We start from the raw sequence: 23,821 nt of genomic DNA on the forward strand, positions 1-23,821 counted from the left end.
TGGTCAAGCTCCATCGGGGCCGGATCAGAAGCGGTAGCTAGTCACGTGAGATATAACGAGTAGCCTCCGTAACCTGGATCGGAAGCATATTCAAAATGAAGCCTCCCGCCCGCTTGGAATCGTCATCACATGAAACCGTAGAACCGGATTGCATGGGTCTTCCAAGCCTGATATGAGTATGAGTTGGCAAGAACATGAGAATAAAGGTTTACATGAGACGTAAGCTTTGCCTTTCGTACCTTTCTCATCCTATCGCTATCGATCTCCCATCCAGGTGCGTTACACAACAACAGCGACAGCGACATTTCTGGACCGGCGATGCGGATATCATGTCTGGGAGAGGACCGCACGTCAAGAATACAATGACGCGACATGATCGATGTTTGTGAATGAACAAGGCGATCACCTGAACCTGTCCATGAAATCAAGATTGGCTAAATGGCTATGTGATTGCGTTCGTTCTGCGGATCCTAGCTGATACACGGTAGTATCGCACATCTGATCACCAAGTTCTCCTCCGCAGCCCGTGCGTACGTGAGTGTCTTTTATAGTGACTCGATGGACACTGATTTGTCTGCTGTCATTCATGATGGGCCCGGTGCAAGGTGGCGTATTGACCGGCTTACGGGAGATTCTCTCGTTGCATGGGCTCCGTCTTGCAGGCAGTGGCAAGACTGAAACGTCCACACTTCCTGTTCCGGACATGTCGGATGACTACGGCTGAGTCCCTCAGTGCATAACAGACTGGTCCAGCAAAAACAAGCCCTAGGCGCGCTTTGACCTGTAACAACGGTTTGACAGAGTTTAGTCTATGATCCCCGCCACTGGAAGACCGAATAGAGTCGAGGGATGGTAGATGGTGGTGGACCGGCCTGATCGACATGGGACACTCTCTCACGTAAATTAGTGAGGGAGGAATCCTCACCAAGACGATACCGTATATTGTGGCACTCATTGCTAGGTGTTGCCCTTAGTTTGATGATGTGCGCGAACGCGTAATCTACGTTGCACAGTAATTGGCTTGATAATCGCACCACGGGAATGGAACCTTTCTCGAGTATGGTGGACAGCGCTGTGCTTGCACGAGCACAAGATCGCGTACAGCGTCAACATCTGCTTCTCGCGTGTCTCTTCATGACGTCCGGAGCTTGGCAATGGCGCTCTCGTAGACGAACGTAGAACAAACAGTCGATTGTCATATGGACGTGCTGACTAGGACCAAATCCAAGCATCAACCAAGACATTTCAGGCAGGCGAGCAGCCTTAGCTAGACCCTTCAATGCACTACAAGACGGATTAAGTGCGATGAGTTAGGTTTCGCAACCTAGGTTGTGGTGTTACTCTGCTACGCATGTTTCGCAGTGCCAGATCCAGAACCGTTAGACGCATAGATCCGCAGACGAGCAGAACCAGATGGGCAACCACAGACAAGTACCCGACGCGAATGCTATCACCATATTGCGCACTGCATAAAAGCTACAATCGCGTCTGGAGAAAAGAAAAAACGACGCTGGCTGATTGTGTGATCCGAGGGATTTCTAAGCCTCGACGACCTCACGAAGACGACGGATGGTCCTGGAAGTGAAGAACATAGGATGATGGTCAGCATTGCGCGACCTCAACACGATAACGAGGGAGCTACTCACGACCTGACGGTGGCAGCCGAAGGAGTTCCCAAAACGTAAGCTCCACCAGCGTACTTCTTCTGGCATCCCCTGATCTTGCACTCCCAGATTCCGACGTTGGTCCTCTTGACGGCAGTCTTTCCACAGGCGGGGCAAGGGTACTTGGAGTGCTGAGTGATTTCCATCTTCTTGACGCTATCGGGTGGTTTAGCAGGTTTTCGTGGTACCGATTAGCCTGGAGGTCGTTTGCCTTTTTGATATGGTATGTCCACTCACGTCTTCCTCAACGAAGCACCATAACGGGTTCCGTACTTTCCGGTGATACCGACCTTCTTAGTTCGCTTGGTCTGTGACATGCAATTAACGTATCAGAATTCCATTGTTCTCGCGCGGGTCGGACGGGTGTCGCTAGGAGAAAGACTTGGCCAGAGTGACGGAAGGCACGGTATAGGCAGGAGCGGCAGTGTTTGGCGGAGGCGAAGCAGCGGGACATTTGGGGTTGTTGTCCTGCCGTCGAGGGCGTTGCGTAGCGGTGCATATCGATGCGGAAGTCCCGTACTCGAATGTTGCGAGGACATCCGTACTGCTTCATCGAGTCGTACCAAGACTGGCGAGCTCGCAGGATCTAGTGATGCACCACGACTCTCCCAACGACTGCTTGTCTGGTTCTCTTCGTATTCCTTCCTAACGTCATGACGAAAAGGATGACTCGTGCATAGCAAGCGAAGTCGACGCTTGTTTCCTTCCTGGATCCAACACAACCGTCCACCGCCTTTGCCTGATCCTGCCTTTGCCTGTCCCTGCCTTTGCCAATGCCGTTCCATCGTCACGTCCGGGCCAGTCTTTCCGCCAGCGAGCACCACTATGTCAAAGGTTTGCCTCGCTCACCATTTTGTCGTCCGTGGAAGATGTCGATAATCTTGTGTTGACCGCGGTGAAGAGCAAAAGTCCTGATGTGCGGGGTGGTGGTTCTGCTCAGATCACCATATCGGAGTTGAAGGATGGCGAGGGGGCCTGAGGAGAGCGAGGTGGGAAAGGGCCAAACGACCGCGCGGAGGGGGTTGCGCTTCGATTTGGTGAACCGTCGAAAAGTAAAAAGCGCAAATCCGAGGACGCGCGATCACCGTGAGAAGAAGTTCGAGAGGGGTCGATTGTTTTGCATCCGAAATCACGTCATCATGCATCATGCTCTCTCGGCAGCACCGCCGGCAGCAAACAGCCTTTTGACCCGATGGTTCAATTTGCATCCGCCCGTCGAGGATGATGATGAGGATCGAGGGAGAAGTTGCAGCAACCTTGTTCTCAACGAGATCCAAAGTCGAAACGCTCTGTAAAACTGACGGCGCACCACTCGATATAGCCAGCCAGGCAACACTAGTCTCTTGATACGACTGGCACGGGACTCTATGCCATGACCTCCCCTTCCTCTCACTCGTCTCCTCCACCTCGGAACATCCCGATCCCTTTGGCTCGAGCCGAGCGTCTGGACGCCTTGAGTGCGTCCTCTGGAGTATGGGAGCGCGGCGGCGTCAGTGTCAATTCTCGAAGCCCACCCGTGTCTAGCTCCCACCTCTCGAGTAGCCCGAGAGCTGCGATGGTGTCACCTGGTGCACAGCGAGAGCATAGTTTGGTCGGTGGGATTGCATCGGCTCTCGACAAGATCGACCTGGACCCACGGGATCAGAGCCGAAAGAAGGGCGAACTTCAAGCCAGCCTAGATCGTGCGGCCAAGGGCGAAAGACACAATTCTCAGATGTCGTCTTCGCGTCGATCCTCGGGGTCTGCTCACAGCTCCGATTTCAAGCTGTCCCGCGACGCAGCGCCTTTCCGGCCCGGGTCCAGCATGATCTCCCCCTCCTTGCCCACTGCGAACACCACGTCCACCGCATCTTTCGTCGACGTCCCGCCTAGCTATATTGGCATGCCTTCCGCGAAGGATGATCTACAGCCATACGAGCTTAAACCTCGCCAGGGTCTAGAAGGATACGGATTCAGGCCGCGATCGGGAGCTTCCACCCCGACGACCGGGATGGCTCCGGCTCATCAGATCCCGCGCATGACTCCAACTGTCAATTCCTCTTCTACCACCCAGTCCGCATGGCAGGGTATCGGATTTCCGCACACTTCACAAAGTGATCCTGTAGCTTCGTCATCATCGGCGGGGTCATCCGGTCGACAGCCGAAACGAACTCTCGGCAGCATGCACGAGCAAGAGGTCGACTATCTCGACGAGATGGAAGACAACGCCGGAGACCTGCTCGGAAAGGGCACATCAGGATTCGATGACGTTGAGGACCGTGGTTACGGGTTCGGCCAGCCGGGTCAGAACCCAATGACGGCTTCAGAGATCGCCGACTCGGAAGGTCTGGGATGGCCGGCAAAGTTGACCCATCAAAGATTGCATGCGACTCCGGATCAGCAGGCTGCCAACTTGCTGCGACTCAGCGGCGCTGTCAGAACGGTCCTAGAATGTATCGGGGAAGACCCAGACCGAGAAGGATTGGAAAAGACGCCAGAGAGATATGCCAAGGCGTTACTCTGGATGACAAAAGGTTACGAGGAGAGGCTGTCAGGTATGTACCTCGAGCTGAGATGTTAGCTTGAAAAGACCAAGAGTCGGGTCACTGACGTTGTCATTACTGCCGAATCTTAGAGATTTGTAATGATGCCATCTTCAAGGAGGATCACGACGAGATGGTCCTGGTTAGAGACATCAAGTTGTTTTCCATGTGTGAACACCGTCAGTATCGTTGTTCGAGTCGGTCGCTTTGCAATATGCTGATACAAATTCACCACCCGTCATCAGACATGGTCCCGTTCTTCGGCACGATTCACATCGCCTATGTCCCCAACAAGTACGTTATCGGTCTGTCCAAGCTGGCACGGATCGCGGAAACCTTTGCGCGGAGACTTCAAGTCCAAGAACGTCTCACTCGCCAGGTGGCGCTTGCCATCAACGAAGCCATCCGACCCAGAGGTGTTGCAGTCGTTATGGAAGCGGAACACCTCTGCATGGCTAGTCGTGGCGTTCAGAAGCCGGGCGCGTCAACAGTAACGAGCGTCATGCTAGGTTGCTTCAGAACCCAACACAAGACTCGTGAAGAAGTGAGTTCGCTGGTATCGTGGCGAGTTATGTCGATCAAAGCAAAGCATTCACTAACAACCTTCGACTCTAGTTCTTGACGCTTATCCGACACAAATAAGTCTATACGTCACTCCCAAATATGGATACACGTCTCGAAACCCATATACGATCTTTACAGCGCATCTCAGGAGGAAATATACCTTGACCGTACATATTAATACCCCTTTCAACCGGTTGTATATATTCTTGCGAGGAAAAATCAACGAGCCTCACGCATCTAATGACATAACCACGTTCAAAGCGCCATCATGCATGCTACATTGCTGGTTGTGAGGCTACCATTGAATTAAGCAATGTCAGACAGAATATCATTGCAAGCTGACAGCCGCACCACCATCAACGAGCAAGGAAGCACCGGTGACTGTGTAGATGAAATGGGACGCATCAGCTGATGGACAGCAATCGATCGAGGAGCCCAGTTCGGCCTACTATATTTGGCCATATCAGAGGCCATGAAGCAGACTGGTTCGGCAATGTCTTCTGGTCGACCAAATCTTCCGAGAGGGATCCTCTCTTCCATCATCTTGCGTTTCGGGCCTTGAAGATCGTCCTCGTTGATGGGAGTCTCGATGGTTCCTAGACGAAACAGATGGCGACAAAGAATCAGCTTGCGCCGCTCCACGAAAGAAACAGATGCCCGCCTGCAACGTATTCACCTGGAAGGATGGAATTGCACCTGATACCATGCGGTGCGAGTGCCAGCGATGTCGACTCCATCAAGCTCTTAATCGCCGCTTTCGTAGGGGTGTAATGCGTTTGTTGTATCCCTCCGAAAAAGGCCGAGATACTGGAGATGGCGACGATCGCTCCACCTCGGTGTTCTCCCTCTTGCTTGGCCATCTGATTGGCGATAGCTCTCGTGATAAAGAAGGACCCGTGGAAGTTGACTTGTTGTGTCTTGAGGAAGAGGTCGTCCGGCATGTCCAGGAAGGTGTGGAAAGGACAGATGCCTGCGTTTGAAACCAATACATTTACCCTTCCGTATGCCTTTACAGCCTCCTCAACGATCTATGAAGTAAGAATCGCCCATCAGATGCAAGTCTTTTCGTCTATCTTGACAATCCCCCACAACTCACCGAGGCAGAGGTCCGCACTTGGGAGATATCGCCGGCAACCGTGATGGCACGACGACCGGCTGCTTCGACCGCTTCCCGTACTTTCATGATATCGCGTTCGGTTTCTTTACCCAAGTGGTGCAGGACCAAGTCAGCCCCATGATTGGCAGCAGCTGATACGACGTCCAGATCCTTCATGTTAACTCGCAGATCACCGCCTGAGATTCTGCGGAAGGACAACTTACCGATCGCGGTGGCTCGGCCTATACCCTGACTGCTGCCCGTGATGACCACAATCTTGTTTGCGAGAAGCTTGGCCATATCGGAAGTATGCTATAGTGGCTTTAGTATAGGAGGTTACGAGTCTCCCAAAGCGTATGCTGTCACAGATCACATAGGGGAGTCGCGGTCCTGAATAAGAGGCCTCGACTGATCCTACTGAGCCCTCGGCAGAATCGTCGTGCCGTCGACGGACGACGCAACCGGCGCGTTGATCGTCCGAAGGGCGAAGGGTCCAAGGTCTGTCGATAGCGAAGTAGTAGATCGTCTGTCAACATCATCCTTGTCACAAGGTGTGTGTCATTCGAAGTGCAGCTTTCGCTCGACATGCTCAATACCTGAACGATCCAGTCGAGATTCGCATTCACTGAGCTCGAAATGCCAGGTTATCACCGTGAACGTCATTCCGGTTCAAACCCTTTCAGCTTCACAGGCTTCATAGCATTCCAAGAAACGAGCTTCACACTGGCCTGCGGGATGAGATACGCACATGCGCATCACCATGAACATGCAGTAACGATAAGGGACGAATCGTCGATCAGTCGTATATATCATGTCAGCCTATGTTGAATCTCGAACCCGGACAGAGGCTCGTAACCGCATCTCAGAGGGTGGACAGGTTTGATGACACTTTGATAGGCTACAGCGCAAACCTGAAATTGGAAGGGGAAGCGCAGGAGACCCATCGTAGATACGGCTCCTCGCCGAGCCTGAGTGAACAATCCGGTCAATGGATCATCGGAAGATTTCGTTTTCGATCTCCCCGTATGAAAACACCAAACTTGGATGCCCAGTCATTTTGCGTCGAAGTCTGCCAAACAGCGGGAATGCGGAAAACCTTGCGCATGTCGCATAAACTGAGAGCCACAGCTTAGTAGTTCCGACTATCCTGTTTAACAGACTGGGACAAGACTTCTACAGATCTCAGATCTGCCAGACGATCTCCTCATCTGGATACCAAATCCCAAGCGATTGCATGTTGCAAGTTGAATGGTTCGTCCATCCCCTCCCCGCCGGTCCTGCCGAACGAAGGGCGACGCGCATCCTTCGGAACCTGCGCTCGGTCGAGACCGGAGATTGAGGTTGGCTATGATGAATGATGGCTATATGATGGCGGGATGCACCGAGATTATTTTGACATGCTGCGTGCTGATCAGAACTGTCCACCCTTGCTCTTGCGGTAGATCAGCCTACCTTGTACGTCGGTTGACAAGCAGCGATCAAAGTTGACGCTACACTGGAGCGGCGGGTTGGCTCCAAGGCGAATAGTCGAACACTTCTTTTCAATACAATGTCCATAGCAACACCCAATGTCGACAAATGGAAGCAGGTACATGCAATCCTCGCTGAACAGGCTGGAGGGGGAACAGAGACAATAGAGTATCAAGCCAACGATGCGATGTCAGAGTTGCAGCGAATGCTGCCGGATCGTAAGCTCCAACCATCGATGTCTAAAGATGTGGCTTGTGGACAAATGACTGATAGCATCTTTGCAGAGGTCTCCTTGGATAATCTCCACCAGTTACGTCGTTCACAGCATTCCAAGATCATGGCTCTCAAGTCTAGGATTACATCATTGAGAGCAGAGCTGGTCGAAAAGCAAGATCCTGGAAGGATGCAGGAAACGCAACGCTTGATATCGGTTCGTCGATACGGGATGACCCCGCACCTAGGAAACCCTGTAGCTAAGCATAACCGCTCATTTATAGGACCTTATCGGCCAAGTAAACGATATCCGTGAGAAAGCTGCGGAAGCCGAGGCCATCGTGACGACCATAACCAAGGACATACAACGATTGGACCTCGCCAAACGCAACATGACAACAGCTATCACCGCTCTGAGACGATGGGGGATGCTTCGTGAGTATCAAATAGCTGGAACCGACAATGGTACCACCTAATCTATCCTAGACAATAGAACAGGCGCACAAGGAATTGAAGGAACTACTTGTCAAGCGAGATTATGCTCCGATGGCCAATTCCATAGCGGTAAGCGAGCACAATATCGCAATCTTGCTTTCAGCTGCGGCCTCTAACCGGACGATCCGATAGGCGATCGATGGCTTGTCAACCTCTTTGCAAGCGTTGACCACCAATCCGCCAGTGGCATCTGTCTTCAAGGAGATCTCGGATGTACGCACGCGAGTCAAGGATGCAGTCAGCCATGAGCTAGACGCTTTGTGAGGGCTACTAGCTTTCATGTGTACCCGTCTAGCGTCTTTGAAGCTGACTCGCCGCACAGCTTGCTGCAGGATCCCAATAAGCCGACTGACCGCGACAAAGTCGGAGAAGCGTACCTGGTGGCCGATGCTCTAGGCTCGGATTTCAAGTGAGCGTTTTCGGAAACCAGCTCGCGTCTCTTACCGACCCCTTTGCGTTTACGCTAGAGCTCATGCGATAGAACGATACGTCAATACCGAATTGCGGGAGTATCGGAGAATCTTTGCACCATCCAGCGAGGTATATCTCATGATCATCTACACATTCCGCTTCACAAGCTGAACTCACTTGCCTTTTATACAGGCCGGCCACCTTGACAACACGGCTAGGCGTTTTGCGTGGTTCCGTCGCGTCTTGAAAACCCATGATGAGGAACATGCACCACTGTTCCCCCCTAGATGGGAGGTAGATCGCATCTTGGTCGCGAAGTTCGCGGATAGCACAAGGTAAGTTGTGTTCCGATTCGAGTAGAATAATCCGCTGAGTGGTGTACTTGTCTACAGGACGGACCTGAAAACGAGTATAGAGGGGGACCGCACCCCTTCAGTTGCGACCTTGCTAGAGGCGTGGCAAGTCACACTAGAGTGGGAAGCCCAGATGTCTCAGCGATTCCATAAACCCGTAAGTAGGGTGTATTGCGAATAAGGCCATGCTGCTCACGCCTCGTGAAAAGTTCGACAAGGTGGTTTCCGACTTACCGTTCGGTCAGGCTTCCGCCACCGTCTCCAGCATATTTGGAGAATCGATGAAGGTGTTTGTAGACGCTCAAGACAAAGCGCTCAGTGACATGCTCTCGGCATATCGAGGCAATAGGTCACGACCTTCACTAGAAGGAGCTTCGGTTGAGAGCGAGACACCAGTCTCAGTTCTGCCGTCGTCGACCGAATTGTTCTACTTCTACGCTCAGATATTGGAGCAGTGTCGAAGATACTCTACTGGCCGAGGCATGAAAGACCTTGCCGGAGTTTTAGCGAAATGGCTGCGAATCTATTCGGACGATGTTCTCATAGCTAGTATGAAGAAGTGAGTGTGAATCATGATGTCGGATTCTTGAAATGGCTGATCATTCCAAGAAGCAGGGTGGAAACGCGACCTTCTATGGATGGACGTCCCAATCTTCAAGAAGTTAAGAACGCCTGCCTGGCACTCAACACTGCAGACTATTGTCTTGTCACTAGTACTCAAGTGAGTTGCCGCTCTGCGAAGCATCGAGACTAGGAGACGTCACTTACACGGCCATGCAGCTCGAGGAAAAGCTAAAAGATACCATCGATTTGCAATTCCGGGATGATGTCTCTTTTCAAGCGGAGAGGGACTTGTTCCTTGGGTGAGATCTTAGGGTCAAATTTCATTCAACGGCGTCTGTCTGACGAGATTATACAGCGTGATCTCTGCTTGCCTTATCACGATTCTAGGCGAATTAGAATCGGCTTGTGAACCGGCTCTGTCTACTGTCTTGAGGACATCCTGGTCGAATGTCGAGAACGTCAGTGGAAGGTCGCCATATGTGTCGGATTTGGTAGGATCTATCAAGTCTGTGGCCGAGGTGGTCCGCGAACGTGTCAACCAGAAAAGATTCGTAAAAAGCTTTGCGGATAAAGCCGTCGGGTATGTCATCTTTCGCTGTGCGGCGCATGTCACCTGAATGCTCAACAGTACAGTTCAATAGCATGATCATGACGCGATACACAGCCGCCGTCGTTCGAAGTAGACCTCTCCGCAAGGTCGGGGCTGAACAAGTCCTCCTGGATGTTCAGGCTATCAAAGCCTGCCTGTTGGAAATCCCGGAGCCATATACATCTTCGACGGCGAACACGTGAGTGTATGCGAGTTCGGGTCAAGGTTGGATTACTGACCCTTTTGTTTTAGTTATACTCGTCTCGTGCAAAAACAAACAAGTCAACTCGAAACGATGCTGAAAGTTGTTCTCGTACCAGAGGTCAGCACGAATGACAAAATCGCCGTGTTCCATCCATCTAAAACGGACATTTCTCTTTGCAGGATCCTCCTGATGGCTTCGTACAGAACTATTGTCTTTTGATAGGGGACAAAAGCTTTAGCAACTTCCAAAAGGTTTGTCCGCGTTCAGCTACAGGCTTCCGAAGTCAATTCTGACCTGTCATTACCAATAATACAATAGGTCCTGGATCTCAAAGGTACCTTGAGATCCAATCAACAACAGCTCCTCGACATCTTTCTTTCAGTTACATCTTCGAACCCTGATTTGCAGGACACCTCGTTTCTCACTACCCTCGACATGGATCCTGAGAATAAAAGCGCTGCAGTAGCGTCGATGGTCACGCGAACAGATTCGCGGTCCAACCTATCATCCCAGATCGGAGGACCCCTCCGTTCCGAGACTCCCAAGGGCTTCGGAGACTTCAAGAAGCTTGTTTCATTCGCTATCCACGGTCAATTGACTTTGTAGGGGACAGCCTCGCTCGACCTGTACCGTGGCTCTGCATTATCATCGACGCTACCGTTTGTCCCAGCAAAGATGTGAAAGTCCTACCATCATTCCCGCTAGCGCGTGACATACACAGGGGGATGCATGGTGGTCGAGACGAGCTCTCGTGTAGCGAGGTAGTTCTAAGCGGAATCAAGGCTCGAAGTCGCATCATATGGAGGCCGAAACACGCCGTAACCTTGATTGAGGTGTATCTAGCTGCATCTAGAAATATAGTCTGGCTCCTAACAGAAACCAAGTAGTGACAGCATACAAGACGGCGACCCGTACCCATACGACCTGCCCTATCTCTTGCCAATCCCAAAAGCGCTCTCTAGCCGACTCCTTAACGTCTCTGGGGGTTGTAGTCGCTACCGTGACGGTCTTCTCTGCTTCGTTGGATCGCGGCTGTACTCGATCAGGTACATTACTTGTCACCCAGATCTGAACCGATCTGGAACACGCCGTTGTAGTGGCAACCACAATCCACCCCAGGAGAATGTCAATGCTGCCGATGTATCGCAACGTCAAGAACGTGCAAGGCCAGCATAGCGATTGCAGCGAGAGTAAACGAAGACACGTGGGTGCGAGTGCATAGTGAAGCAACCATCGCTGACTGAGCCCTGACGTCAACTCGAAACAAAATATTCCTGTCAGAACAGCCTACAGAACGAGTTTGTCAGTCTTGATAGAGGCGTGCTGAACAGGTTGTGTAAGTGCTTACCCACGGCAGCGCCATCAGCGCATTGGCTACAGCTTGAGCACCCTTTGTTTCGCCTTGCAGGATTGACCAGAGTATAGCCAGGCTGCCAACGGTCGCAGGCACCACGGCCAGTAGTCGAAGCCCAAGCAGCAAGATCGGCAAGATGATTGGTTTCTTTGCGGCGGCATCTCGCTTTGGACCGAATGCCAGAGTAGATCTGGCCCCGGAAAGGCGAAAGCCATCCTCCGAGAGGGGTGAGGCAGGGTCCTCCGTGGAGTACATCGATTTCCCGCTCGGTTTCGTGTTGTAACCCAAGCGGGCGAGCAGACGGATGTCTGTGATCGATCTATCGTCAAACTCCGTGTTCGATGACAATCCGTCTGTGTCGTTCGCAGACAGACGGCTCCAGTGACTGTTCACCGAATTGGTGCTCGAAAAGTTGCGATTCAATTTCGGTCTGAGCGCATAGCCAGAACCGCAAGATGAGCCCTCACTCAATCGGCGGGCGGGAATACGCATCTGACGTCGCGTGTCCGAGGCTTTTCTGGGCGTATTCTCTGCTGTCGACGAGTATGACTGCCGGGAAGGGGGAGCCTCTGCGCCCACATGGCCGGATTGCAAGACATCACTACGCTCCAGGCCAAGGAAGGCACCCGTTCGCTGATACTGCAGCGATTCGAGGGCGTACGGTTTCCCGGATCTACTTTCGAACGACAACGATCGAACCAGACCGTGCTTGATTTGTGTCGGCGTAGGAGAGGCTTTTTGCTCAGGATCTGTGGAGCGGTTTCGCAGTCGTAAAGCAGACTGAGACAGGACCTCGCCGTCATTGTCGTAGAGCGCATTCCAGGCCAGAGGCGTTTGCATCGATTGATGCGGTTTCTCTTCCCGCGCAGCAGCGAGACTCCTGACATGGCTCGAACCCCCCGTATTTGGTGCCTCACTCGCCGTCGCGACGCCCAGCTCGGTAGGTGAGAAACGTTGAGCTTCCGACAGCCCGCTCGCACGGTCCAGACCATTACGGTTTGCTGGCTCAGCTCCACCTCTCCGTCTCAGGTTGCTTCTGGACACAGAAGCTAGGCGGATCCTTGGCTTGGACAGAATCGACTCTGGGGTTACGGTCGCTTCTCCGCTCGAGTATCCTGGATCTTGTATAGACAGACCTATGCCATTTCCGCCCATAATCGAGGCCTCGGATGGCCGCACCGCTTCAAAGCCAGTGTTCACAGACTGTGCCTTTTCGAGCAGCATACAGTGCAAGGCGTCTCGTCTTTGTATCCCCAAGGAGATCATGAGTTACCTAAACGCTTCTTGAATGGATCTCTGTAAACGAGATGATCGAGTTGGATAGCGTCGAAATATTGCTAATAGGAAGGGGTAGGTGATATCCTGATACCTGATTCATGCGGTGAGGTCTAGGGGACTGGAGGGGTATTCGTAGCAGTAGGCGGTTAAGCAAGGAGAGCAGAGGGGTCAAGGTGATCCAGATTTGTCTTCAGATCGGATCCTCCACAAGTTGATAGATGTGGGGGATCGTCGAAGGCGAGAGGCTTGACATCAATCATCGACCATTCCACCAAGGATACAAGTACAAGTAGTAACGTAGTAGTAACTTGCGTGAATGCGAATTCAAAGCTCGCTCGTGTGTACAAAAGGCGCGTCATAACGCATAAATCTGAATTTGTTTCCAAGGGATGCATGCCATGGTGAACGGTAGATTACAGCCCTGGGGTCGGAAACCGCTACGGCTGTTTTGTCGACTCGCAGTCTCTGTACCGACATGTCGCCTGCTCGTGAATTGCCGATGAGTGGAAAATGGCGGTCCAACTATTACATCACGCATCGTCTCCCGCATGGAAAGGGTGGTTATACAAAGAAGGAATGGCCTGCCTGTTCACCAACTCGACTTCGAGACACCACTGAGCTCTCCGTTCAACGCTTTCAGACGGAATTGATACTGTGTTAAGAGGAGCAAAGAGATATGTTCAGCACTTTGCGAAATAATCGAGGTCTTTGTCGCGGTGTTCGCAAAGCAGCGTCGCCCACTGTCTCGACTCACTCGACAGAGACCGAATTGGCTCATGATTCCTGAAAGCGAGTAGGTTGAGCGCTCAGCTATCGGTCTGGCACGATACGATGGTGCCACGAAGAGGAAATCTGGGCTCACCTCTCCCTCTGCCCGTTTCCATACATCGGTTGGAAACCCTCCCTGGCCGGGTGTTGCCGTCCATGTTGTGCAATTGCAGCTGTGCCCGATGCCTCACTTGGCTCTCCAACGTCGCATTCCTCGCGATATAGAGCAAAGCTCTCCGCTTGACTTCGTTTGCTTCGACTGAGAAACGAAGTCGTGCGTCCCGGATGATCTGAGATTTGGCGCCCATCTTGTGTGGCAAGACGGTTGGGGTGGGGTGGGGTGATGAACCGCTCTCTTGGGTATGCGAATGCGGGGAGGTAGTGTGGAAGACAGCCTTGGATTTGACCTTGCTGATGACTTTAGATGATACGATTCCGAACTGTTTACAAACGTACCAACTTGGCGATTTCCGTTGGAAGTACTACTAATTCCTACTACTACTAGTCAAGGATTCGCCGACCGATAATGATGAACAAGTATGCATGGGAATAGATGCGCGTCGCCCCCCTCTAATCAACTTGGGCTACGAGAGTACTCGAGGTCTCGACCGCGGCGATTCTTCTCTCTTTGCATAATCTGATCTTGGACAGTAATCCTTACGATCCTTCACAACGGACACGGCAGCCACAAACTTACAGCTAGATTTGCTGATCTCTGCCAGGCTCAGCGATTTCGATCATGCGCAGGATCAAGATCTCCACCGAGGCACCCCTTCCGTCTCTCAAAGCATGGTACCCGATCAAGGACACTATCGAGACGGTCTACCAGCTAAAGTATAGCTTAGTCCATGATCTTGCTATTATGGTCGAAGGCGGCTACAAGCGTAGCGATATCGTACTCCAGATCGACGGGTTTGACCTCTTGGATGGCAGTTCGATCACCATCCTAAATTCAGAGACAGACGTCTTGAGGTGAGCAAGCCCGGGATCCCTGGTTTCACAATGAGCCTGCATCAAGCTCCTTTCTGACTTTGCTTCAGTATCAAGTTGAATCCTCCATCCACCTCGATAGGCAAGAAAAGAAGGCTATCGGATACGGGTGAGTTCAAGGACAAGAGGCCGCTCGCTTCCACTATTTTTAACGAGAGTCCGTATTCACAGCCACTAAACCGAACAAGAAGCTCAAGTCTGAGAAAATTTCTGCCAAAGTAGGCAGCTCTAAAGACGGAAGAATACCGCAATCGACCACTGGGACACCCCTTTTGATTGGACGAAAAGGCGAAGCGACGATCATTCCTGGCCGTATCAACAAACCAGCGGCACACTTCGCTTCTACCTCAACCTCGAATGACCGCTCGAGTTCATCTCCGTCGTCGAGCTCGAGCTCATCTTCGAGTTCGACTTCATCCGGATCGGCCGGTACCTCGAGCTCATCCGCTGAGTCTAGCATGGACTCAGAGCCCAGTCAGCCGGGCCAGAGGTCAGGCGCAACAACTACCGTTACGACCGCTACGCCGTCTCAAATTGGTCTTTCGACAAGGTCGTTTTCGACGCCTGGGGTGGCGATTGCGCATAAGAAAGCAACCACTGTTGAGTGCTCAAGTCAGGCAAGAAAGCCGATTGGCACATCATCGAATGCAGAGCAAGCTCCCGTTGGGGCGGGGTTGAGCCATCACGTGTAGGTACGACTGTCGTGTCAGACGGCCGCCATGGACTAACGAGCCTTTCGAGCGTAGTATTTTGAATCAAACGGGAACGCCGCCAGGCAATGGCAAGAAATCTACGCGAGAGCGCAATCTCAGACGGCGTGCGAGTCGTAAGGCGCAGAAAGGTACTCCTGCTGCTCTCGATGGCAATCAGCCTTCGACGGCCAATACCGAAGCTACCCATCTGGCGCTGAGAGAACAGATATCCAGCGCCGCGTCGAGCGTGCCAGTCCCCAAAGCGATGGCAAATAAGAACAAAAAGAAAGGGTTTCTACAAAGCATGGAGGGAGCTGTCGGCACGAGGACTGTGTATTCGGATCCCCTAGAGAATCGAATGGCTCAACAACAAAGTGAGATCGATACTCCAGAGAAGCAAGCGGTTTTCCGCGCCTTGTCGTCTCCCGCTCAGCAATCTCCGACGGTCCAGTCTGCCGATCACAACCGAGCGTCCGCAATTGGCAGCACTTCGATGCGATTGCCACCGTTGCCACCGAGCCGTATGAGCCATCTCCCTTCGAACGTGATCGTCACACGTAGATGGTTTCAGGTGCCGAGTAGGCAAGAAGCTATGAAGGAGCTTAGAAAGGAGGCGCAGCAGTCAGGCGTCTCTAGACCGGAGACGAAAGAGGGTACGGTCACTCTCGTAGCGCCAAGAGATCTTTCGCTGCGATCTGTTTGGGACGAGACGGCCGACAACTTTGACGATTTTGCGCCGATCACTACCGAGATTGCCGCAAAGATGCAGAAGGATGATCTTGTGACATGGAAAGTACGTCAACGTGGGGGCCGGCTGAAAGTCGACATGGAGCTGAACTGTTTGCTCGGAAATTACGTCCCGCTCAGACTCTCCTATTGAATGAAGAAACATGGCGGCCGGAATTGCAAGTACAGTTCGGCCGCGTCCTCGTGATTGACGATACCGGTGTCACCTTGAAAACACTGGCACGACCCAGAGAGCCGGTTCAGGACGCAGATGAAGAGGAGCAAGATGCAGATGAAACAGACGTCGAAGAAGCGGAAACCGAGCAGACTTTGACGATACAGACATTATGTCAAGGCGACTATAGATCGCTGTGTATATCATGTTAATTACGTATACCCTTCTCCGCAGCCATATCCTGTTGCCGAACTCGTGTCCCATCTGCCACAGCAACAAGCTAGTAGTGGACGTCTTGGGAGATCGTGTGGTTTGACTGATCGATCGATGAATTACGTCAGCACTCCTCCTGCCTTCCCCTTCCAGGTGTTGTCTGTCGGTCTCGTCCGAACCGAGCTCACCGAGCTTACCAATTATTAACAGAACCAAACCAACGCTCGAATGCAAAAAGAAAAATCGTCGAAAGATTCTTGTCTACTCGTCGACCACTTTCGTACACCGGCAGTGATAGGTATCTGGCATAGCTCATAATCTCCTCTAGTTGAAGCATGACCGGGGACGGCGAACGTACACCCTTACTCAGACAAGCTTCTTCGAGGTCATACCGTGCAGACGATGCGGTCTTTGCAGGCTATGCAGCAGAGGCAGCTGTCGGTGCGATCGCAGACGGTGCAGCCGACCCGAGTCGAGAGGATGAACGAAATGATGAGGAAAGCCGGAAAATCGACAGGAGAACTCTAGCAATAGTGCTTATAGGCTTATGGGCCAGCAACTTCACGTTCGCTGTTCAATCGTCAGCCGTTCCCACTTTGGCTCCTCGGATATCGGCCAGGTAAGCTCGCGGTTCACATCGATACTTCTTGTATGACACGGTTGACGTGTTGGATCTTGGTAAAGCTTTGCACATTCAGAACTGGCATCCTACCTAGGGTCCATCTTTCCATTGTTCTCTACCGCCTTTACGCCTGTGTATGGTGTCCTACTCGACACTATAGGAAGGAGGGGGGCAATGGTTACTGCAGCAGTACTTTACGGTAGGTTAGCGTTGAAAGACTACTAAAGCGACTTGGCTGAAAGTGATCGTCTCAATCAGGCCTTGGAACCCTGGCATGCGGTCTCAGCCCGACAATGGGCTTGTTGATAAGTGCTCGTGCACTCGCTGGGGCAGGTAGGCTAGAGCTTTCACGTACATTTAAGCCTGACACGTACCTGACACGCCTTGTATCGAGCAGGAGGCGCCGGCCTTTTGACCGTCTCTGCGGTGATCACTACAGATTTGGTTAGTCTGCGGGAGCGGGGCTTTTACCAGGGTCAGTCTCCTAGTCCAGTGACGCAAAAAAGAGCACGAGCAATGCTGAATCTTCTATAATCCCAGGGTTAATGATGATCGGTGGGTAGGCGACGTTCCCGGGGTTCATCACGAATGGCCCTCACATCTTACGATACACTCCCTTTGATAATAGTGTTCGGACTAGGCGCCAGCGTGGGAGGACCTGTATCAGGCTGGATCGCAGACCGTTTTTCTTGGCCGTGGGCATTCTACGTGCAGGTGAGATCCAGCATCAAGGACCTGACGCACAGGGTCGGACTGCGGCTCATGATCTGCAATACAGCTACCATTCCTCCTGCTATCTATCAGCGTCATCTGCGTTTACTTGCCGGTCTCAACTCCGTCGAGGTCACAGTCCGGATTATGGAAGGCTCTCCGCGACTTTGACTCCGCTGGGACCCTCATGCTGCTAGGATCCATATCCTCGCTCCTACTCGCCTTTTCCAATCACACGGCTTTCCTATACCCTTGGTCGGATCATCGAGTCTGGGGTTTGCTCCTTTCTTTTGGTATCCTTCTGTGCCTTTTCATCGCATTTGAAGGTTGGTTTGCCAAGAGGCCGATCGTACCGCTAAGCCTGTTTACAGGCCAAACCTTGCCCTGCATCTTTGCAAGCAATTTTACATTGAGCGTTGCTGCTCAGACATTCGTAAGAAGTAGTCACGTTCCCTCTCAGAACGCGCTAGCTGACCTGAAGCGGTCACTTTGCAATGATAGTTATTCCATATGTAAGTGGATATGCAGATGCGCTCGTCATACCGAGCCAGGCTGATGAATCCGCGCGCGTCTACAAAGCCCTGTCTACTTTACGTCTGTTCTGGATTCGACATCTGCGACTGCTGGGGCGCATTTACTGCCAAACAGCATCGGATTAGCAATCGGATCAATATTAGCGGGCCACATCATAAAAAAGACGGGAAAGTACACTCGCTTATCGGCTCTTGGACTGGCGATGCCAATCCTATCTATTTATTCCGCCTCAAAATGGACAAGGGACACCCCAGAATGGGCCTACTGGGCTGCCGTCTTCCCTGCGGGATTGGGCTACAGGTAGGATCGCGCTCGACCGGAACGCCAAGTTAGGAAAATGACTGATGAAAAGCGTTCCCTTGTCACAACAGTATCTTCCTTTGCGCAGGTTTAGGTCAGTTGGCAAGAAGCCACAACCAATGCTGCGGGATGTGCTGATCTGTGCCGCCTATACAGTCGCGATGATCGCGGCAGTCGATCCAGCCGTAATGCCACAGGCGACTTCTCTGTTATACACATTCCGCAGCCTCGGCACCACGGTCGGAATAGCATTGTCCAGTTCGCTGCAGCAAGGTGCGTGACATATTGGTGATACGGACGTTATAATCCCACTGATACCTTGCCTCTTGTACAGCCGTCTTTGTCAACAGGCTCTCTGCAATCTTCGCTCCACTGCACCCTCAAGAAAGAGGAAAGGTCAGTTTCTAGACTAGAGCGAGAGGACATCGACCCTGCATCTGGTGTTGAATCGCTCGATCTACAGATTATAAACTCCATTTTGCATGCCAAATCCGCCATCTACACTCTGCCGCCGCGCCTGCAGGCGGAAGTCGAACAGGCGCTGGCCAACAGCATCAGCTGGACTTTCGTAGCTGGTTGCATCGCTGCAGTTCTGTGTCTTGCCTCCAGCTTGCCTATCCGGGAAAGGAACCTGGATGAGAAACACTTGAATCCGTCGAAGCCAATCGACCATGATCCATCAGAGGGTGAGGTCTGAACTATACACTTGTATTATAGGCGTCATACAATAATAATAGCATTATCACTGGAGCTGATTCTTCTGTATTCGAGCAAATATCGCCTCTGCATCGCGCGGCAAGTCGTTCTGAGCCCATCCGGTGCTAATCGCGCGATGGATGATCCAGCATGATGTGCGCATGTCTTCTTGCTCACTTTGATCCTTTTGAGCATCGGCGCTCACATAGGTATGCGATGTAACCTGCCACCTGACGATCCGCAGGCACGTTTTGGCGATACCACGCAGGTCGGCGAGATCGCTTGGTGGGAGGTAATCATCGAGGAAGAGAAGCAAAGAAAAGATCCATCGCGCTTGATGAGCGGGTAGCGGTAGGGCCATGGCTCTCGGGCTGACGTCGTTGGATGAGCCAGGTTGAGTTTCCATCAGCAGATTGGGCCCATCAAGTGCACGAATCCTAGCGAAGATCTGATCGTTGAGAGACCTCAGCGCGACGTAAATGTGGTCCTGTATCGTGGCCCTCTGGTTAGTGATCATGAAAGACCCGCTGATACCCGTCGCTTGTGAGAGGAACGCACCTGACTCAGCGTCGCGAGCATAGGTAGATACGGCTCTTGCGGGAGATGCTTTGGTTGTTGTGGTTCCCAGACAAACGGCGAGTCGGATTCCACATCATCCGCTGAAGCTGACTCGATCAGCGATGAACAAGTATCCTCGAAAATTCCCGTGCTGGTGGGGGCGTTGTTGGCGATTTCCTCCTCATCCGGTGCGCCGTCTTCGGTAGGGCAGGTCTTTGATCCGTCGCCATCACTTTGTACGGAGGTCTATCCCGATGATACGAATCATCAGCAAGTCTGGACGGTGTTCCAGGATTCGGTGAGATAGTCCGACCTTGTGCATCTTCTTCCGCCTCGCTCCATTGATGAAAGTAGCCCATTGCGTCTCGGATCGACTGTTCGGGAGGGGCCTCTTGCTCGCGGAAGATTGAGCAATAGTCTCCTTGTATCGGGCTTGTAATGTCGGCCGGGACGTGCGGATGAACTATAAGTTGTAAGACAGCAAGTTCAGAAAGCGGTATGGAGTGAAGCGACTCGAATTCGGATGCTCACCTTGCGATACGACCTGAAATGGCCATCGAACGCAACATACCACGATTCCTTTGGTAATGCTGGATGCCTTGTCAAGGTTGATCCTTGTTCAACTTCTCGGTCGTCATGTTGCGTATTCGTCTCCGCGATGGGTCCTGGTAGATCCATCTTTGTCGTAAAGGGTAGGGAAGCTGCCTCCTTTCTGGCACATTTAGGATAGCCATCAGGCAGTGTGTCATGGCAATCGGTCGACATCTCTCGCGAGACTGACTGTATCATCGCCAAGTACTCAGCTCCATTCGTTGGCTCGCCCGTAAAGCTGTCATCCAGGTGTGCAACGGGCAGGCATCCAAGACCACGCTCGTGGATGACATTCCCGGCCTCTGATCCTGAACCGTCATTCTCTTCCTCGAGAGCGATTGGCATGCTTGATGCTATTCGGATGATGTAGTCTTCGATATTAGGACGTGTCTATCGACGCATACTTGAACCATAGATCCATAGACCACCACTTCGCTCATGTCGAGGTGCAAGGGAGATCAATCGATCACCTACGGGATCGCTGACGTAAGCCCGTTTTGCTTCCGAAACTGACATCGCATTACGTACATGCATTTCGTTCCGGGTAACGGTCATGTCCGAGAGAGGACCCCCTCGGCCCTCGGCCGGACTAATCTTGAACCGCAAGAGTGCGATGGATGACCGGGCCGGGAGGGAGACGAGGAGACGAGCAGGGTCATGGGTCATTTCATTTCGTCGAGCGTTGCGATCGATCGCTTCCAAGCTACAAAGCACGATCATCGTCGTTGTCATTTTCACTCCGCGCAAAAGTGTCATCGTACACTACGATGGATAATCTCCCACACTGATACCTGAAGGAACACCGTCAGCTGCTCTCGTCACTCATATCCTCCCTATCTTACCTATCAACAAGATGCCTTCGTTCCAGTATGGAGGTGGAATCCTCACAACCCGATCACTCGAGCACAACGACGAGCGCAACCGACCCGTCTCCAAGCCTGTCGTCGTGACCGGTGGCTCGGGAAAGTTGGGCAAATGTGAGTTGGGGTTTTGAAATAGCATTCAACCGGGAGTCCTCGGAATCCAACTTACCTATCCCGCCGTCAAATAACCCACCTCAGCTGTCGTCAAGGAGCTCAACGAACACGGCTATTGCGTCGTCGTCAGTGGACTTCGCCTACACCGAGAATAATTCGGGATGCTGATTCATGAGAGCTACAGAATCTGGATAGTGCTCCTCCCCCTGCTCATCTGGGACCGGAGTACAGGGCAAAAGTCTTCATTCAAACGCAATTGACCGACTTTGGTCAAGTCTTGGAGGCCTTGATGGGGATTGACGACCGGCGAGTAGACCAACCTACGCAGGATGTGCTCCCAAGGCTGACACATGATCCATACACCTCGGCAGGTATACTTTTGACACAAAGGAACTAGCTATCGTCCACCTCGCAGCTGTACCTGCTCCTGGTCGGGTTCCGGATCAAGTAGCCTTCCAGAACAACGTCATGTCGACCTACAACATCTTTGAGGCTGCTAGAAAGCTCAAGATCAAGAACATAATCTCGGCCAGTTCCGAGACGGTTTTGGGCCTGCCGATGGTAGATAAGATCAACCGCTGATGTGCGCTACAAGGCTTATACTCAATGTACGATCTTGCTTTGCAGGACCCTTTGCTTCCAGTGACCTTGCCTGTCACTGAGGAGTCACAGCCACCGAGACCCGAGGTATGTCCGGGGATTGGCTCGCTTGGACCATACCGAACCGTCGCTCACTGACAATGTGTTCGTGCGCTTGACGCTCTCATTCGGGATCTTTGCAGTCGGCCTACTCGCTCTCCAAGCTAGTTGGGGAAACGATCGCCGACCAATACGTTCGATGGGTACCTGACATGAAGATTCTCAGTTATCGATTCTCCAATGTGATCGACGTCGAGCGTGAGTGCTCTACATCCCTGAAGGCCTCATCGTATGGACGCGGCTCATGGTTGCCTGCGGATATTTTCAGAATACAAGCTTTGGAACACGAAGCAGTTTCAGCAGGACCATGCTGGTCGTCGCTGGAACGCGTTTGGGTACATAGATGCTCGCGACGGCGCTCAGGCCGTGCGCAAAGGCTTAGAAGCTCAGATAACCGGACACCAGGTCTATATTATCGCCAATGCCGATACTTGCTTCGATACGCCAAGCGATCGACTCGCTCAGGAGCAATTCCCGAATGTCCCACTCGACTCTTCCGCGGTCAAGGCAAGCGATCCCCAGGGTAACTTCAGTGGCTACGAAACTCTTCTCAGTTGTGCCAAGGCAAGGAGAGATCTTGACTACACTCCACAATGGAGCTGGAGAAATGGCGGGGAGACGCCGTGGCGTTCGTCTTGAGATCGATCGCTTGTCTGTATAGTTCATGCTGTGATACAATAAATAGTCTCGAAACCGGAAAATGCGCTACGCTCGCCAATCTCAGTCTTCCTCGCTGGCGTCATTGGTGGCGTTGGTCACAGTCCTCATTGGCTTCTGTTTCAAGCCGGGAAAGGCTTCAAAAGTCCAGGTCTGTTCAACCTGCTCGGGAATACAATCTTGAAACTCCGGGAAGTTGTATTGACCGACACCCAAGCACGTAAAGGTCTGCGGGACGTTGATTTGGCGGTTGTCTGGACAGGTAAGATGCAGGGGATCATGTCAGGCACATCATTATCGTGGCCAGGCTGGATGTCAAACTTACCGCTGTACAGCAATTGCTGAGAGGGAGCATCGTCTCTGCAACGACCCAGCCTAGCGGTCGAGTTGGAAATACCGTATTCTGTTTAAAAATTGGTTACGGATCAGTTCCCGACAACCACCTCAATTTCGGGGAGGCTTACGGGTGTCAATACATAGGTTTGTACCGTTGAGCCTTAACTCAAAGCCGTAAGCTGGATTGTCGTCGGCTTTGTCGCTCTGGGACGCGGTCCAGAAAGAGTAAAAAGCCGTTTCGTTGTTGGGCGAGATATAGTCGCAATCGGTAATGCTTAGGGTCGAGTTCTCAACGGGACCGGGCGAGATTTGACCAAGGCACTGTATGAGTGAAATTCATCAGCAATCGTTGTCAAGGCGAAGTCAGACAGAATCTTACTAGATCAGTCCTATTGTTGGGATGGATCTGTATGAGACAGTAGAGTTTATGTGAAGACGGAACGCTTTCGTCAGTCTTTTTCTTGAGTTTGCGTTTCGTGTGAGCGCGGACCCTACCTGTAGTTGGATCAAGGGCTGATCCTCGGCCGAGGGAGCCTCAACTCTATCATCGTCTTCGTCTCGACTATGGAGAGGAACTGCAGTCACGGCGGAGAGAAGCGCGATAGCACTCAAGGTCTTGATGAGATAGGCGGAAGAGTGCATGTTGGTGCTTGTTTCGAATTCAGGCTGCCGACAATATGTGGTCGGAAAAGATGCAAGGAATGTGCGTACAAATCTGCTCATCATTTCAACCCTTCGTCTATTCGCCTCAGACCTATATAGTGTTCTATCCACCAACGGCCAGCCATTCAGCATGTT

The 23,821-nt window shown here is 52.2% G+C and overlaps 11 protein-coding genes across 11 annotated transcripts; 5 read left to right on the forward strand and 6 right to left on the reverse strand.

Annotated features, from left to right (window-relative positions):
- Positions 1–1,432: 1,432 nt before the first annotated feature.
- On the reverse strand, positions 1,433–2,683 carry HD553DRAFT_313425 (putative 60s ribosomal protein l37a). Its single transcript, XM_046180230.1, has 4 exons — positions 2,514–2,683; positions 1,902–1,972; positions 1,647–1,820; positions 1,433–1,575 (listed from the first exon to the last, which is right to left on the reverse strand). Exons 1-4 carry the CDS (start codon positions 2,514–2,516, stop codon positions 1,539–1,541), a joined length of 285 nt encoding a protein of 94 aa, XP_046035767.1. The 5' UTR covers positions 2,517–2,683; the 3' UTR covers positions 1,433–1,538.
- Positions 2,684–2,892: 209 nt separating this feature from the next.
- On the forward strand, positions 2,893–5,031 carry HD553DRAFT_313437 (putative GTP cyclohydrolase I). Its single transcript, XM_046180231.1, has 4 exons — positions 2,893–4,198; positions 4,279–4,365; positions 4,432–4,730; positions 4,802–5,031. Exons 1-4 carry the CDS (start codon positions 3,037–3,039, stop codon positions 4,826–4,828), a joined length of 1,575 nt encoding a protein of 524 aa, XP_046035768.1. The 5' UTR covers positions 2,893–3,036; the 3' UTR covers positions 4,829–5,031.
- HD553DRAFT_297469 (putative glucose 1-dehydrogenase) lies at positions 5,032–6,195 on the reverse strand. Its single transcript, XM_046178549.1, has 5 exons — positions 6,071–6,195; positions 5,847–5,998; positions 5,427–5,778; positions 5,200–5,346; positions 5,032–5,131 (listed from the first exon to the last, which is right to left on the reverse strand). The coding sequence occupies exons 1-5, from the start codon at positions 6,144–6,146 to the stop codon at positions 5,079–5,081; spliced, it is 780 nt and encodes a 259-aa protein (XP_046035769.1). The 5' UTR covers positions 6,147–6,195; the 3' UTR covers positions 5,032–5,078.
- Positions 6,196–7,395: 1,200 nt separating this feature from the next.
- Positions 7,396–11,101, forward strand: HD553DRAFT_357468 (Vps53-like protein; the record flags this gene model as incomplete). The annotated part of the gene is made up of 17 exons (XM_046183875.1): positions 7,396–7,534; positions 7,601–7,746; positions 7,814–7,964; positions 8,023–8,093; positions 8,157–8,284; positions 8,347–8,433; positions 8,492–8,564; positions 8,628–8,770; positions 8,828–8,945; positions 8,998–9,347; positions 9,404–9,509; positions 9,569–9,651; positions 9,708–9,932; positions 9,994–10,140; positions 10,194–10,263; positions 10,326–10,397; positions 10,465–11,101. The coding sequence occupies 17 exons, from the start codon at positions 7,396–7,398 to the stop codon at positions 10,750–10,752; spliced, it is 2,397 nt and encodes a 798-aa protein (XP_046035770.1). The 3' UTR covers positions 10,753–11,101.
- On the reverse strand, positions 10,874–13,009 carry HD553DRAFT_56902 (N-glycosylation protein-domain-containing protein). Its single transcript, XM_046184326.1, has 2 exons — positions 11,495–13,009; positions 10,874–11,433 (listed from the first exon to the last, which is right to left on the reverse strand). The coding sequence occupies exons 1-2, from the start codon at positions 12,764–12,766 to the stop codon at positions 10,996–10,998; spliced, it is 1,710 nt and encodes a 569-aa protein (XP_046035771.1). The 5' UTR covers positions 12,767–13,009; the 3' UTR covers positions 10,874–10,995.
- Positions 13,010–13,021: 12 nt separating this feature from the next.
- HD553DRAFT_313447 (mitochondrial 37S ribosomal protein MRP2) lies at positions 13,022–14,017 on the reverse strand. Its single transcript, XM_046180232.1, has 3 exons — positions 13,641–14,017; positions 13,533–13,561; positions 13,022–13,430 (listed from the first exon to the last, which is right to left on the reverse strand). The coding sequence occupies exons 1-3, from the start codon at positions 13,852–13,854 to the stop codon at positions 13,368–13,370; spliced, it is 306 nt and encodes a 101-aa protein (XP_046035772.1). The 5' UTR covers positions 13,855–14,017; the 3' UTR covers positions 13,022–13,367.
- Positions 14,018–14,285: 268 nt separating this feature from the next.
- On the forward strand, positions 14,286–16,341 carry HD553DRAFT_343184 (uncharacterized protein; the record flags this gene model as incomplete). The annotated part of the gene is made up of 5 exons (XM_046182849.1): positions 14,286–14,518; positions 14,587–14,645; positions 14,708–15,224; positions 15,283–16,021; positions 16,096–16,341. 5 exons carry the CDS (start codon positions 14,286–14,288, stop codon positions 16,339–16,341), a joined length of 1,794 nt encoding a protein of 597 aa, XP_046035773.1.
- Positions 16,342–16,677: 336 nt separating this feature from the next.
- On the forward strand, positions 16,678–19,206 carry HD553DRAFT_343185 (major facilitator superfamily domain-containing protein; the record flags this gene model as incomplete). The annotated part of the gene is made up of 13 exons (XM_046182850.1): positions 16,678–16,961; positions 17,027–17,163; positions 17,223–17,297; positions 17,362–17,439; positions 17,505–17,519; positions 17,593–17,678; positions 17,743–18,108; positions 18,177–18,187; positions 18,255–18,509; positions 18,581–18,603; positions 18,666–18,782; positions 18,844–18,905; positions 18,973–19,206. The coding sequence occupies 13 exons, from the start codon at positions 16,678–16,680 to the stop codon at positions 19,204–19,206; spliced, it is 1,743 nt and encodes a 580-aa protein (XP_046035774.1).
- A 45-nt stretch (positions 19,207–19,251) lies between these two features.
- Positions 19,252–20,745, reverse strand: HD553DRAFT_335917 (uncharacterized protein; the record flags this gene model as incomplete). Its single annotated transcript, XM_046182215.1, has 5 exons — positions 20,545–20,745; positions 20,295–20,475; positions 20,077–20,226; positions 19,764–20,009; positions 19,252–19,692 (listed from the first exon to the last, which is right to left on the reverse strand). Exons 1-5 carry the CDS (start codon positions 20,697–20,699, stop codon positions 19,252–19,254), a joined length of 1,173 nt encoding a protein of 390 aa, XP_046035775.1. The 5' UTR covers positions 20,700–20,745.
- A 269-nt stretch (positions 20,746–21,014) lies between these two features.
- HD553DRAFT_57129 (nucleoside-diphosphate-sugar epimerase) lies at positions 21,015–22,739 on the forward strand. The gene is made up of 7 exons (XM_046184328.1): positions 21,015–21,331; positions 21,416–21,456; positions 21,516–21,637; positions 21,703–21,892; positions 21,959–22,018; positions 22,114–22,228; positions 22,299–22,739. The coding sequence occupies exons 1-7, from the start codon at positions 21,208–21,210 to the stop codon at positions 22,667–22,669; spliced, it is 1,023 nt and encodes a 340-aa protein (XP_046035776.1). The 5' UTR covers positions 21,015–21,207; the 3' UTR covers positions 22,670–22,739.
- Positions 22,650–23,716, reverse strand: HD553DRAFT_313455 (uncharacterized protein). The gene is made up of 5 exons (XM_046180233.1): positions 23,519–23,716; positions 23,403–23,429; positions 23,152–23,344; positions 23,013–23,090; positions 22,650–22,941 (listed from the first exon to the last, which is right to left on the reverse strand). The coding sequence occupies exons 1-5, from the start codon at positions 23,663–23,665 to the stop codon at positions 22,751–22,753; spliced, it is 636 nt and encodes a 211-aa protein (XP_046035777.1). The 5' UTR covers positions 23,666–23,716; the 3' UTR covers positions 22,650–22,750.
- Positions 23,717–23,821: the final 105 nt, after the last annotated feature.

Source organism: Filobasidium floriforme (assembly GCF_021052385.1).
Source record: "Filobasidium floriforme strain CBS 6241 chromosome Unknown HD553scaffold_14, whole genome shotgun sequence".
NCBI classification, from domain to species: Eukaryota; Fungi; Basidiomycota; class Tremellomycetes; order Filobasidiales; family Filobasidiaceae; genus Filobasidium; species Filobasidium floriforme.